General features: G+C 40.4%; 1 protein-coding gene across 1 annotated transcript; it reads right to left on the bottom strand.

Moving 5' to 3' along the window:
- Window positions 1-9,698: 9,698 nt before the first annotated feature.
- On the bottom strand, window positions 9,699-10,212 carry LOC102844286 (40S ribosomal protein S18-like). The gene is made up of 2 exons (XM_006882698.1): window positions 9,994-10,212; window positions 9,699-9,893 (listed from the first exon to the last, which is right to left on the bottom strand). Exons 1-2 carry the CDS (start codon window positions 10,210-10,212, stop codon window positions 9,699-9,701), a joined length of 414 nt encoding a protein of 137 aa, XP_006882760.1.
- Window positions 10,213-14,284: the final 4,072 nt, after the last annotated feature.

Here is a 14,284-nt window from a genome sequence, read left to right as displayed (position 1 = left end):
AGGAGAGACCGGGCCTTGGAGAAGAACATCATGCTTGGGAGGGTGGAGGGACGGCACAGGAGGGGAAGGCCCTCTATGAGGTGGATTGATTCAGTGACTGGGATAATTGGGATGGGAGTGTCAGAGACAGCGCCATTGGCACAGGACAGAGCAGAGTTTAGGGTTGTTGTACATAGGGTCACTATGAGTCGCAAGCGACTCGACGACACATAACAACAAACAACAACAATGGTCTTCTGTCCTGTAAATTAAAGATGGTTACAATCATCGTTTAAGCTTGCAAGAGACTTTTTGGAGAGGATTATTTTGAATTCCATGAAATAATTTAATCTGTTTCCATAATACCAGATAATTGTAATACACCAAGGGGATATTTACACCACGATAACATCTAGACTTGGCTGTCAGTCTGTTAATGCTATGTAAGTATGTCACATGGGAATAAAAGCTATCTTGGTTAAAAACTTTTCTAGAGTGAGCTGGGCTCAATGAGGAGAATCATGGCATCGGAACTGGAGGAAGACTCATCAACAATCTGATTTATACAGATGACACAACCCTGCTTGCTGAAACTGAGGAGGACCTGAAATGCTTGCTTTAAAAGGTCAAAGATTTCATTCAGCCTTCTATATGGATTCTCGCCACTGGGCTGATAGGCAGTGTCATGATAGACAGTGAAGGGACTGAGATTGTTACCCAACAGCTTTAGTTTGCTTGGCTCCACAACCAACACTCTTGGTACCAGCAATCAGGAAATTAAAAGATGACTTGCACTGGGCAAGTTTGCTGTCAAGGACCTCTTCAAAGAACTGAAGAGAAATGGTAGTTGCACCTGATCCAGGCCCTAGTCTTTGCAATTACATGCTGTGCTTCAGAAGGCTGGACAATGACTAGGGATGATAGAAGGAGAATTGATGCCTTAGAACTGTGATGCTGGAGAAGAGTATTGAATATACCATGGACTGCTAGAATAAACAACTTCATCCTAGAGAAGGTGAAACCAGTCTCCTCCTTGGCAAGATTCTGAAGCTTCATCTGACATGACCTTTGGTCATGTTGCAAGGAGGGATCAGTCCTTGGAGAACATCATGCTTGGAAGGGTGGAGGGACAATACAAGAGAAGAAGACCCTCAATGAGATGGACTGATTCAGTTACTGGGGCAATGAGGGTAGGTGTGTCAGACAATAAGGTTAGCATAGGATAGAGCAGGCGTTAGGGCTGTTGTACATAGGATTACTATGAGTTGAAAGCGACTTAATGACACGTAACAACAACACTCTGTAGACCTTGTGACCCAGTAATTGTGTTTCTAGAAATTGTTCATAAATTGTCATGACATAATATGATTATTAACCTGTGGAGGTAGAGGTCCATTGGGAAAGTCATGACTTGGATCACGTGCACCGTAAAGTGACATCTTCGCTTTACATGTGTAAAAACGCAGTCATTTTATTTCTTCAGGCTTTCTGTAATAGGCTTCTATTCCCTTAGTAGTAACGGTAATATTTAATGTCCATGTTTACTAAGTTAAATACAGTTCCAATGATCTTTTAAATATAAACTTTCAAGACACATTTTTAAAAAACTACTATTTTAAATTCCCTGAAATAATATACAAGAGAGGAAGATTCAGGATGAGATAGATTGACTCAGAGACTGGAGAAATGGTATTACATTTGTCGGAGATGATGAGATTGACTCAGGATAAGTTAGAGTTCAGAGCTAATGGACATAGGGTCATAATGAGTTGTAGGTGACTTGATGGCACATAACAACAATTAATGTATAATGTTCCTATTAACTAAATGAATAAGCATCATGAGAGGGTTTCCTAACTTTGGAAATATTAAAAGAATTATGTGGAATGTTGGTCTCCCAAGTGTTCATTTTTTATGAATTTTTGGATTATGGTCAGTATAACTTGACTCAGGATGTACAACAAACAAGTTTTAATAAGGATACTATCTATATTCATCTTCAAACAGTAACTATAAGCTTATTTGACATTGTATTTAAAACAGTTTTGAAATTTCATTTTTCATAAATTGCAAAAACTGGTCTCCTAAAACTAATCCTTACTTGTGAAAGAGGATTACAGGCAATCCAACTAAAGGACAAGTCACTGGAGCTGAACTCTACTTCAAAGCAAGAAATGAAGGAGGAATAATAGGAGATTGTCTCAGGCTCTTACTGACTTAGTCTGGATTGTAACTCTGGGTAAAATTGATTTAGTGTTGTTTCACTGAGTTCAATAAATACCCTTGACTGTTGATGCTTGTTTAGTGCCCTTGTTATGACAATTAAAGGAGCCAACAATTAAAGGAGTCTGTGAGTACCAAAACTAAACTAAGCATAGCTATCAAACGGATTCTGGTTTATAGGGACCTTACAAGACAGAATTGAACTGCGCTAGAGAATGCCCAAGGCAACTGGTTATGGAAGCAGACACACTTGTCTCTCGTGGAGCTGCAAGTGGGTTGGCACCACTACCTTTCATTTAGTAGCCTGGAGCTTTGACCATTAAGCCACCAGGTCTCTTTTATGTAAATGTTGTTGTTATGTACCGTCGAGTCACCTGTGATTCAAAGCAACCCTATCCTGAACCAATCTCATCATTTCCAACTGACCCGATCTCATTTCTCTAGGCACTGAATCAATCTGTCTCATCCTGGGTCTTCCTCTCCTGTGCTTTCCTCCACCCTTCCAAGCATGATGCCCCTCTCCAAGGACTGGTCTCTCCTGGCCATGTGCCCAAAATAAGTGAGACAAAATCCTAGCCTCCAGGAGCAGCTTGGTTTCACTCTCTTCAGGACAGATCTGTTTGTTCACCTGTTAGTCCATGGTGTATATTCAGCACTCTTCTCCAGCATCACAGCTCAAAGATGTGTGAGCACAGGGGAAAAAATACAAATAGGCTCTGGCCAATTCAAGTAGCAGTTGTTTTTGTTCTGCACATCGCTCACTCTTTTCTAAGGAAAGAAGTCATGCCCTTTATTACAGGAATGAAAACTCAAAATCTCTCATTGCCATGATGTTGGAACCAACTCATAGCTGACCTGGGAATGGGTTTCCAAGGTGGTGAATCACGCAGGAGGAAAATGTCCACTATTCTTTTGGGGACAAGATGGTGAATTCCAATGAGCAGAGAGGCTCAACCTTTGGATTAATCAGCATCTCCCTGCAGGATAAGCCACCAGAACAGCTGCGTTCAAAGGTTTCATATACATTGAAAAGGTTGAAATGATAATGTGGAGAGAGAACAGTATTGTGTGAGTTCCAGAATCCATTTGTGCCCAAGATTAATTTCTCGATTTTTCTTAGATATAGGGAGCTGGGGGGGGGGGCACTAGAGGTAAGGAGTGTTGCTGTTGTTGTTACCATCAAAGGTGTTCTTTACCATCAAGTTGGAACCAACTGATAGCTGACCCTGCAGTGGGTTTTCAGAGACACTTAATCACATTGGTAGGTGGAGATTACTCACCTTTCTCCCACAGATCAACTAGTGGATTTGAACTGTGTGCCTTTGGCATCACAGTATAGCTTCTTTCCACTAGGCCACCAGCACTCCCTGAAACCCTCCACCTGCTCCGTGTGAGAAGGAGGGCAGTCCCCTCCCATATGATTAACTGTCTCTAAAAACTTGCCAGCGGTCAGCTATGGATTAGCTTTGTGTGACTTGATCGCACAGAACACCACCACCACCATTCTTCTTAGTGACATGTCAATATTTCTTTTTAAAAATGTTTAAACTATTTACGATGTGATTTTTGTTAGCCAAATACCACTAAGGATTGGGCCAAATTTTTTTTTTATTTGAGCAAAAGTTTACAAATAATACTGATTTTACATGGAATCATTCATAGACATTTAGGTTTTAAACATGAGTTATATTGACTAATATACAATATCTAAATCAAGCTCTTAGTGTAGATTGTCTCCCTTCACTCAATTTAGCTATTTAGCAAATGTTTACATCTCTTTTCCTCCCTTTTCACCCATGGTAAACTCCCCCCCCCACCCCCATGATAGATTCTTTCTGTGTGGAAACCTTTTATGGACACATTTTTAAAGAAAAGAAAAAAACCTATTACTTTATATACACTTAGTACTCTGTGTAATCAAAGTAACAGTGGAATCAACAGGTAAATAGATTTGATATCTAGTTATTGCTGTCATTATATACACATTATCATTGCTTTGATTGTAAAAAAACCCCACCCAGTTATTTTGTGCCAACTATGTGTGAAGCACTGAGTTGGTTAAAGTTTTGTGTCCGTCAGGGAATAAAATAACCATTACCCTGATGCTTGTGGAACCATAAATTTAAAATCTAATGTGGGAGGACAGTAACTAGCCAGATGGCCTCTCTAACCAGAGAGAAGATATGAGATTAGGGAGTCACCTGCGACTCATAGCAACCCTATGTACAACAGCCCTAAACCCTGCCCTATCCTGCCAATCTCATTGTCCCTGACACACTTATCCCCATTACCTGAGTCACTGAATCAATCCACCTCATAGAGGGTCTCCTCCCCTGTGCTGTCCCTCCACCCTCCCAGGAATGATGTCCTTCTCCAAGGACTGGTCCCTCCTTAAACATGTCCAAACTATGTCAGACGAAGCCTCCGAATCCTTGCCTCCAAGGAGCAGCTTGGTTTAACCCTCTCCAGGAGAAACCATTTCCCCCTATGCTATTTACGGCTTCTGAATACCTGCCGGATGGTCCGCTCTGAGTCAGTCCCAACTCAATAGCAATGAGTTTTGAGTTTTATCAAGATGCAAATCGTAGTCTGATTTTTAAAAAATTCTCTTGTTTAAAGTTAGTCACTTCATTACCCAAACCAAACCCACTGCTGACTTGTCATAATCCCCATATAATAGAGAACTGCTTCCTCCTGAGTCCAAGGCTGCAAATATTTTTGGAAACAGCCTTCCCTGTCTCTCCCTGTTGAGTGGCTGGTGAGTTTAAACCACTTTCTATTCATTTTAAGAATAGGAAACATTAGTAATTAAAGAGATGTTGTTAGAACAATTGACAGAAGATAGTAAGAAGGAGCTGGAAAGAGTAGGACTGTGCAAAAATGCATGAGTAAGAAGGGAACAATGAGTAAGAAGGGAAAAGGTGTAAGAATTTGGAAATAACAATGACAAGAAAAGACTCCACCTAACTTGGTGAGACTTCATCTCATGGAATGAGGGGCATGCTATCAGGAAGAGCCAGGCCCTAAAGAAAGACATCATGCTTGGAAATAACAAGGAAAGAAAAGTGAGGAGGAGCCTCAATGAGCTGTACTGACACAGTGGTTCCAACAACCGGCTTACACACAGAGATGGCGAAGATGGCAGATGAGCAAGCAGGGCTTCCTTCTGTAGTGTACGGGACCTCTATGTGCTGGAGCCCACTCGCTGTCACCAAACAAGAACTTCAGTCTCTGGCCCTTGAGTTTCTGGGTGTTTTAGTTGATAAGATAAAGTCCAGGGCAAATGGTTCTTAACCAGTTTTAAGATGGTCCTTTATATAGTTCAATTAAGGCAAACTCCTGATGGCAGCTTGTGGAGAGAAGATTGCTGATCATAGATGGAGGCTACAGAAGCTTTGAAGGACTTACCAAGGAAGGGAGAGAGGTAGAGAGAACAATCTGATTAGCTGTTGTTGATAGGTGCCATTGAGTTGACTACAACTCATCACAATCCTATGAACAACAGAACCCTTCCCTGCGCTGTGCCATCATCATGCTCAAGCCCAGTGTTATAGTCACTGTGCCAATCCATTTCATTAAGGGTCTTCCCCTCTTCTGCCTTCCCCTACCTTTCCCTAGTTCTTTCCCACCAGTGGCACAGGAGAGAAAGATGGGCAATCAACCTCTGTGCAATTAACACTCTTGGCGCCAGCAGCCAGGAAATTAAAAGACTTATGCATTGAGAAAGGCTGCTGTCAGAGACCTCTCCAAAGTACTGAAGAATATTGATGTCAGTCTGGAGACTAAGGTGTGCCTGATACAGGTCATAGTCCTTGCAATCACTTGCTATGCATTGAGAGCTGGACAGTGAATAGGGTTGACAGAAAGAGAATTGATGCCTTTGAGCTCTGGTGATGGAGAAGAGTATTGAATATACCATGGACTGCTAGGAGAACAATCAGGTTCATCCTGGAGAGGTTTAAACTAGGCTGCTCCTCGGAGGCAAGGATTCTGAAGCTTCATCTGACATATTTTGGACATGTTGCAAGGAGGGACCGGTCCTTGGAGAAGGATATCATACTGGGGATTGTGGAGGGACAGTGCAGGAGAGGAAGACCCTCATTGAGATGGATTGATTCAGTGACTGGGGTAATGGGTGTAGGTATGTCACAGGCAATGCGATTGACACAGGATAGAGCAAGGGTTAGGGCTGTTGTATGTGAGGTCGTTGTGAGTCACAGGTGACTCGACAGCACATAACAACAAAAACCTGCTAAAAGGTCAGCTATGAGTCAATTCAGACTCAACGGTACACAGTACCAACAACATACCTTTCCTAGTATGATGTCTCTTTTTCCAAGGATTGACCTCTCTTGACAACCTGCCGAAAGAAAGAAGTTTCACCATCATTGCCTCTATGGAGCATGGGAGAGAGTTGAGGGTGGGAAGAAGGGGACTTCTGTGCATCACTGCATGCTGTAAAGCATGATGGAAGAGTTGTTGAGACATTCTTATTCTAACATTCTTGATGCGTGCACCCTCAGGCATTAAGTTATGGTCCAGCGTCAGGATTTCTAGTTTTATTTTAACAGCTGACAGCTCTAGGATCATCAGCCAAAGCTAGTGGTTTTACCTTCGACCTTTTGGAACCTTTTATGTGAGGAAGACTTGGTGTAAATTTCTTAACTGTTTTAGTCATTTTAAGTATCTGAACATAAAAAGGAAAAGAAAGAAAAAGCATCGTATCACTGATAAATTTTGCGTGTGTTGCAAATCAGTAATATTTCAGGAGCCAATATTACAAAGAAAGAAAATAATATCTGAGAGCTTATATATCAGCTACATTTGACTTCAAAGCACATTAATGATCCAAATAAAACAGATAGTGACAGAACAGATCAGCATATTTGAAGACATTTGGTAATACTTTCCTGCTAAGCAAATACACTTTGTAACTTATACATATAAATCAGTGACAGCTTTATGATCCTCCAAATGCTAACAGTGATGCTGAAACAGAATTGCCAGCCCTTCTTTCTCACTCTGCCATCATTCTTCTGACTCCCATCCAATCTGCATTATTACTGTCTATTCTTTGTTGTTGTAACAAGAGAATAGTGCTTGAACGAGACACTTGAAATTGTACAATAATAATTGTTAAAGGCAAGGAATTATTAAAGAAGTTCATTCTATCATTGATGAAAGTTAACTTTTAAAATATTTACACCAATTACCTAATAACCTACTTGTTTGAACTTCTAGATCAATAAGTTGATGCTATAATGACACAAAGATTATTCACATAACAACACACAACAACATAACCACACAAATGGGATGCTGTTGTTGTTTTGTGCACCATCAAGTCAGAACTGACCTATACTGACACTCCAGCGGGATTTCAGAGGGAGTTAATTGCACAGGAGGAGATTGCATATCCTTTTTTCACAGAGCAGCTGGTGGATTCAAACTGTGTGCCTTCAGGATTGCAGCGCAGCTTCTTGCCCCTGGGCCATCAGTGCTTCCTCTCTAATAGGCTACTGCTTAAAATTGCTATTTCAGCTCAACTCTTGGTCCATCTAGGCTATGAATCTCATCAGCCAAGGAGCTTCCAGTTTAGCTGAGTTGGGTTTCCTGACAGTCATTTGTTCTATCACTTCAAAAAGTGTTCTCCTGACAAAGAAAATTCTCCAAGGGCAAAAAACACAAAGAGAGTGAAGTAACTTGAGACTGGTTGGAGGAAAGACGTATAAAATCAAAGGAGAGTAATACAGACATCATGTGCCCACTTCCTCACTAATTGAAAAAACCGAACTCTACCGGAGGAAACACTGCGTGGTTTTAAAATCAGGAAAAGTATATATCAGGGTTGTAGTCTTTTAACACAGGTCAATAAAAGATTGAAATTGTCAATAATTTCATCTTACTTAGATCCACAATCAACACTTTTGGTACCAGCAGTCAGGAAATCAGGAGAAGTACTGCATTTGGCAAGTCTGCTGTGAGGAACTTCTCCAAATTATCAAAGTAGTGGAGAACTAAAGTGTGCCTGATTTGGGCCATAGTCTTTCCAATCACTTGCTATGCATTCTGGGTTCTGGAAAATAAATAAAGTTTACAGAAGAAATAAATTTTGAGTTGTAGTGTTGGAGAAGAGCAGTGAGTATCCCGTGGACTGCTAAAAGAACAAACAGATGTGTTTTGGAAAAGGTGCAGCCAAAGCACTCCTTGGAGGCAAGAATGACAAAGCTCTGTCTCACATACTTTGGACATGTTGCTAGGAGAAGGTCTTCCTTGGAGAGGGACATCATGCTTGGATACATGGAGTGTCAGCAAAAGATAGGAAGACTTCAACAAGATGGATTGGCATTGTGTCTGCAGCAATGGGCTCAGGTATGTCAGAGATGATGAGGATGGCTTAGTATGTGACAGGATTTTGATGTGTTGTTCACAGGGTCACTGTGAGTTATATTCAACACAAAGGCACCTAAGAACAACAATACAGTGGGAGGGGAGTTTGAGCTCTGTGGCTTCGCGGTAAGGGATTGTGCTGCCAAACTAAAGGTGCACAGTCCACATCTATAAGCTGCTCCGCAAGAGAAAGATGGGCAATCTCCTGTGTAATTTAAAGTCTCTGAACATCTGCTGGAGAGTCAGCTATGAGTTGGTTTTGACATGACAGTGAATAACATCAGTAACAGTATATATCGAGAAAAAAGTCCCAGGAACTTTGTTCTTGTTAGATGCTGTGCAATCGACTCTAAATCATAGTGACCATACACACTAATAATAAAGTCCTGCCCGCTCTTGTGCCATCCTCACCCTCATAGCCACTGCTAGGCTTGTCCTCACTGCTGCAGCCACTGTGTCACTCCACCTCCCACTATATTGCAATCTTTCTCTTTCTCAAGAACTTTCTCTTTTGTGAAGCATGATGCCTTTATCCAGGGTTTGGCCCCTTCTGAAAAACATGTCCAAAGTACCTGAGACACAGTTTTACCAACCTGGCTTCTAACGGAGCATTTTGACTCTATGTCTTCCAAGGAAGATTTGTTTGTTCACTTCATAGTATGTTCAATAATCTTCATCAACATCACAATTCAAAGACATCAATTCTTCCACAGTTTTCCTTATTGATCATCCAATTTTCACATGAATAATAGACATGTGAACAGACGACACCAAGGTTTAGGGCAGACTCACTTTAAAGCCTCAAAATTACAATTTTGCTCTTTAACACTTTAAAGGAGTCCTTGAAATCAGATTTGTCCAATGAAGTATATTGTTTGATCTGTTGACTGCTACGTTCATGAGCATTGAGAGCAGATGCAAGTAGAATGAAGTCCTTGACAATTTTTTTTTAATTTATCATGATATTTATTGGTCTAGTTGTAAGGATATATCAAAGTATAACCTGTACTGAGGGATATAGTCTTTGATCAGTAATTGTTTAAAATCTTCATTTTCTTTTTTTTTGGAATGTGTATAACCCATTTAATAACAGAAGACCTACAGACTTATTTCTTCTTGGACACACCCACAGTACGGCCCCGACGGCCAGTGGTCTTGGTGTGCTGGCCTCGAACTCGAAGGCCCCAAAAGTGACGCAGCCCTCTGTGGGCGAGGATCTTCTTCAGTTGCTCCAGGTCTTCACGGAGCTTATTGTCCAGGCCATTGGCCAGAACCTGACTGTATTTCCCATCCTTCACATACTATCGTCTGTTCAAGAACTAGTCTTGAAATCCTGTACTGGTGTGGATTCTGCATAGTGGTAATCACATGCTCCACCTTCTCTTCAGTAACCTCTCCTACCCTCTTGGTGAGGTCAGTGTCTCCTTCCCTCAACACCACATGAACACATCTTCGCCCTACACCCTTAATGGCAGTGATGGCAAAGGCTATTTTCTGCCGCCCATCAATGTTAGTGTTGAGTACTTGCAAAATGTGCTGGAACTTCTCTGGGATCACTAGAGACATGGAAGCAGCAGCAATGGCAGTGTGTAGGCCTCCAGTGGAAGCTAAAATCTTCATTTTCAACAAGCAAGTTTGTACCATCTGCATATCCCTGACTGTTAATGAGTCTCCCTCCAATCATGATGTTACATTCTTTTCTATTTATAATTCAGCCTCTTGAATTATTTGCTCAGAATACAGATTAAATATAGTTAAAAGATAAAACTGTAATGTTCACCTTTCCTAATGTTAAACCAAGTTCTGTTCAAATGCAAGTCTAAATTCTATTCAAGGACAATTAATTGGTCGTGAATTTCCACTTTTCACAATGCTATCCATAGTTCATTGTGATTCACATGGTCAAATCCCTTTGCATAGTCAATAAAGTAAAGGTAACCATCTTGTTATTCTTTGTTTCAATCAAGAACAATCTGACATCATCTTCTGAAACCAGCTTGGATCCAGCAGCCATTTGTTAATTAACTACAGTAAGGTTTTCTTTTCATGTAATATTGATTATGTTGTTCAATAATTTCCATATTCTTTTGTATAATTTTTATTTCAAAAGGACAGAAAAACATGGAGTTTTTCTAGTTAATTGGTCAGGTAGCATAAACCAGTGACCAATTTCAGGGCTGCATCACTTTATTGAAACATCATAATTTGTATTCCATCCATCCCTGGAGTCTTGGCTTTTTGTCGATGCTTTTAGTTAAGTTTGCTCTTCTTCCTTGAGCACCATTTCTTGAGCATTTGCTTCCTCCTGCAATGGCTGGGCTTGGATCAATTCTTTTTGTTATGGTGGCTGTGGATTCCTTCCATCTTATTTTGATATTTCTTGTGCCATTCAGTGTTTTATCCATAGAATTCTTCACTATTGAAACTCAAGGCTTAAATGTGTTCTTTCCTTGTTAGCTTGCAAAATGCTGAGTATGCCCTTCCTTTTGAACTTTCTTAGCTTCAGATCTTTTATATATTTTATGACAATACTGAGTCTTCTCAAGCTTCCCTTTGGAATCTTCTGTTTACCTCTCTTCCTTCATCATTTCTCCCATTCACTGTAGGTTCTCTACATTCCAGAATGAGTTTTAGAGTCTCTTCTGACATGTGTTTTGGTCTTTTCCCCTCCTGTCTTTTTAATGACCTTTTTCTTTCTTCATGTGAGATGTTCTTCATGTCATCCCACGCTCAGGTGGTCTTTGGCCAATAGGACTCAATGTATCAAATCTATTCTTGAGGTGATCTTTAAATTCAGTTAGTGTGTACTCGAGGTATAGTTGCAGGTAATACTGCCTTGCTTATTGAAAATGAGAAGACCTTGAAGCATTTAATAAAGATCAAAGATTACACTCTTCAAAATGAATTGCACTCTAACACAAGGAAAACAAACATCCTCATATATGAATCAATTAACAACATCATAATAAATGGAGGGGAAAAATAGTAGCTGTCAAGGACTTCATTTACTTGGATCCACAATCAACACCCAAAGAAGCAGCAATTGTAGTTGTGTAGCATCGGCTCAGAACTGACCCATAGCTGACCCTCTAGTCTGTTTTTAGAGGCAGTTAATCACATGAGAAATTTCCCATCCTTCTCTTGCACAGTTGCTGGTGGATTCAAACCTTGTGCCTTTGGGATTGCAGCACAGCTTCTTACCACCAGAGCTCCTTATGTGCTTCTCCAAAAGAGCAAAGAGAGGACCTATAGATAGGGAAAAATATTTAACAATAGCTTATCTGATCAAGGACTAAAATGTATAGAAAGTATCAGCACCACATCCAGAAAAAAACAACCCAGTTACAAAGTAGACAGAGGACACTAAAAGACTTCAACAATGTAGACATTCAAATAGCCAACAGACACAAGAAGAAATATTCAACATCATCAGCTATCAGAGAGATGAAGATCAAAACAATAAAGAAACATATTGACTGGAAATCTCATTTGATTCTAGCATGTGTCTTAGAGAACAAAGAGCTAGGGCACAAGCTGATAAATGAATCCTCACCTTTATTGCCACATTATTTGCAAAACCAAATAGTTGGAAACAACCCAAGTGTCCATTAACAGACAAATGGATAAAGAAACTAAGCTAAAAACTAATAGATAAATTCAGTGAAAGGAAAGGCATTGTACAATAAGTTGATTAGATTTTGGACTTAATCACATTAAACAATTGTAATTAATGTTATGAAATGAAATGTGAATGAATGATTGAACAAAAATTCAGTACTATTTGTAAACCTTCTGACAAATAAAAGAGGTAAAGGAAAAATAGAAAATCTTATCATTGTCCAATCAGAATTGACTCATAGTTGACTCTCTAGTTTTTCAGAAGCTGTGAATGGCACAGGAGGAGATTGCCGGTCTTCCTCCAAGGGAGCCAGTGGCGGGTTTGTCCTGCCGATGGGCCCCTTTTGGTTTAGCAGCACAGCTCTCTGGTGGTTCGAATCTACCATTGGCACTGAGAGAGACAGACAGTCTCCTTCTGTGCAATTTACTGCCTCCAAAAACTCCCTGGAGGATCAGCTATGAGTTGTTTCTGACTTCTCAGCGATGGATTTGGGTGGTTTTTTGGTTTTTTTAAAGAAAAATTAAAATAGAGAAACTGTAACACTGGACTGGATTGGGCAGGGTTTTGATCTGTAAATAGGGTCACTCTGACTCACACTCAGAGACATCTAACAACACACTCAAGGGCATATTTTTACTTTCATGGACTTTAAAAAACAACCCAAACGCTTCAGTTTCAGCTTGACTTTGCTTCAAATTGAATATGAGCTGTTAATGATTTGTTCCACTGTCATCCCTGCCTTGTTTTGAATGTTGGTATTGAACTTTTGCACTGTTTCTTTCCACAGATGTAGTCAATTTGATTCACACGTATTACATCCTAGGAGCTTATATTACTACTGTTCATGTTATTGCCAGCAAAAAAGGTCTATCTTGTAATCTCTAGCCTCATTTCTATTACCAGAGCTGTATTTTCCAAGCACTGGTCTTTTCTTTCCAACTTTTGTATTCCGATCACTAGTGATTATCAGAGGCAGCTCTCATGGTCTTAGCGGTAAGGAGCTGAGCTGCCAGCCCAAAAGCACTAAATTCAAATCCTTCAGCTTTTCTGCAGGAGAAGGATGGTCAATCTCTTTCTGAACCGTTTACAACTTCTGAAAGCCCACTAGAGGGTCAGGTATGACTTGGTTTGAACTCTACAATACACAACAACAGTGACGGCTAGTGGAGCTTTGGTGATGAAGTCCTTAGGGAGCTTCTCAGCTAAACCAAAATCCACAGCCTCTCTTCCAGTTTGAATCCATCAGCAGCTTCATGGGACAAAGATGAGCAATCTTCTCCCTTATATTTTACAGCCTCCAAAAACCTGCGGAAGCTAGGAGTCAATGATTACTCAGTGTCAGTGGATTATGGATTTATTATCAATGGATAGTGATTGCATGTTCCATCAATTTTAGACCACAGAAATTGGTAGAAATTCTCCATTTTTTTCACCTATGATGTTAGTCATGGTTGGCACTTATCTATCAGTTTACTGTACTGTGGTGGCTGCTTCTTCCTGTGCTGTTGGAAGCTATGCTACTGGCTGAAAAACATCAAAACCATCTTATAGACATGAATAAGTCATACACAATGGGACAAAGAGGGATACATTTCATTGTCTTAGAACTTAAAATATATTCATATGCCTATGAATATAGTGGTTCAGAAGTTTCTTTATCTTTCAATACAGACTTATTGCTGTTATGTGCCGTCAAATTGCTTGTGAGTTATAGTGACCCTATGAACAACAGCTCTGAACTCTATCTTGAACCAGCCTCATCATCTCTGACACACGTATCCCATTTTCCCAGTCACTGAGTCAATCGGTCCCATCGATGGTCTTCCTCTCCTGTGCTGTCCCTCCACCTCCCAAGCATGACATCCTTCCCCAAGGACTGGTGCCTCCTTGCAACATGCCTAAAGTATGTCAGACAAAGCTTTAGAATCCTTGCCTTCAAGGAGCAGCCAGTTTCACCCTCTCCAGAACAAACCTATTTGTTCTCCTAGCAGTCCATGGTATATTCAACACTCTTCTCCAGTACCACAACTCAAAGGCATAAATTCTCCTTCTGTCCTCTTTAGTCATTGTCCA

This window comes from Elephantulus edwardii, unplaced genomic scaffold (genome assembly GCF_000299155.1).
Source record: "Elephantulus edwardii isolate Elephantulus edwardi_28Jun2011 unplaced genomic scaffold, EleEdw1.0 scaffold00022, whole genome shotgun sequence".
Lineage (NCBI taxonomy): Eukaryota > Metazoa > Chordata > Mammalia > Macroscelidea > Macroscelididae > Elephantulus > Elephantulus edwardii.
The sequence above is the reverse complement of the archived record's forward strand: the minus strand, read 5'-3'. Positions and strand labels throughout refer to the sequence as shown.

What these genes read in the sequence shown, in the direction of transcription:
- LOC102844286 (XM_006882698.1), bottom strand. Translation starts at nt 10,212, where the DNA reads ATGAAGATTTTAGCTTCCACTGGAGGCCTACACACTGCCATTGCTGCT. An exon ending in ACACTGACCTCACCAAGAGG is followed by an intron (nt 9,894 to 9,993) that starts GTAGGAGAGGTT and finishes AACAGACGATAG; the next exon opens with TATGTGAAGGATGGGAAATA.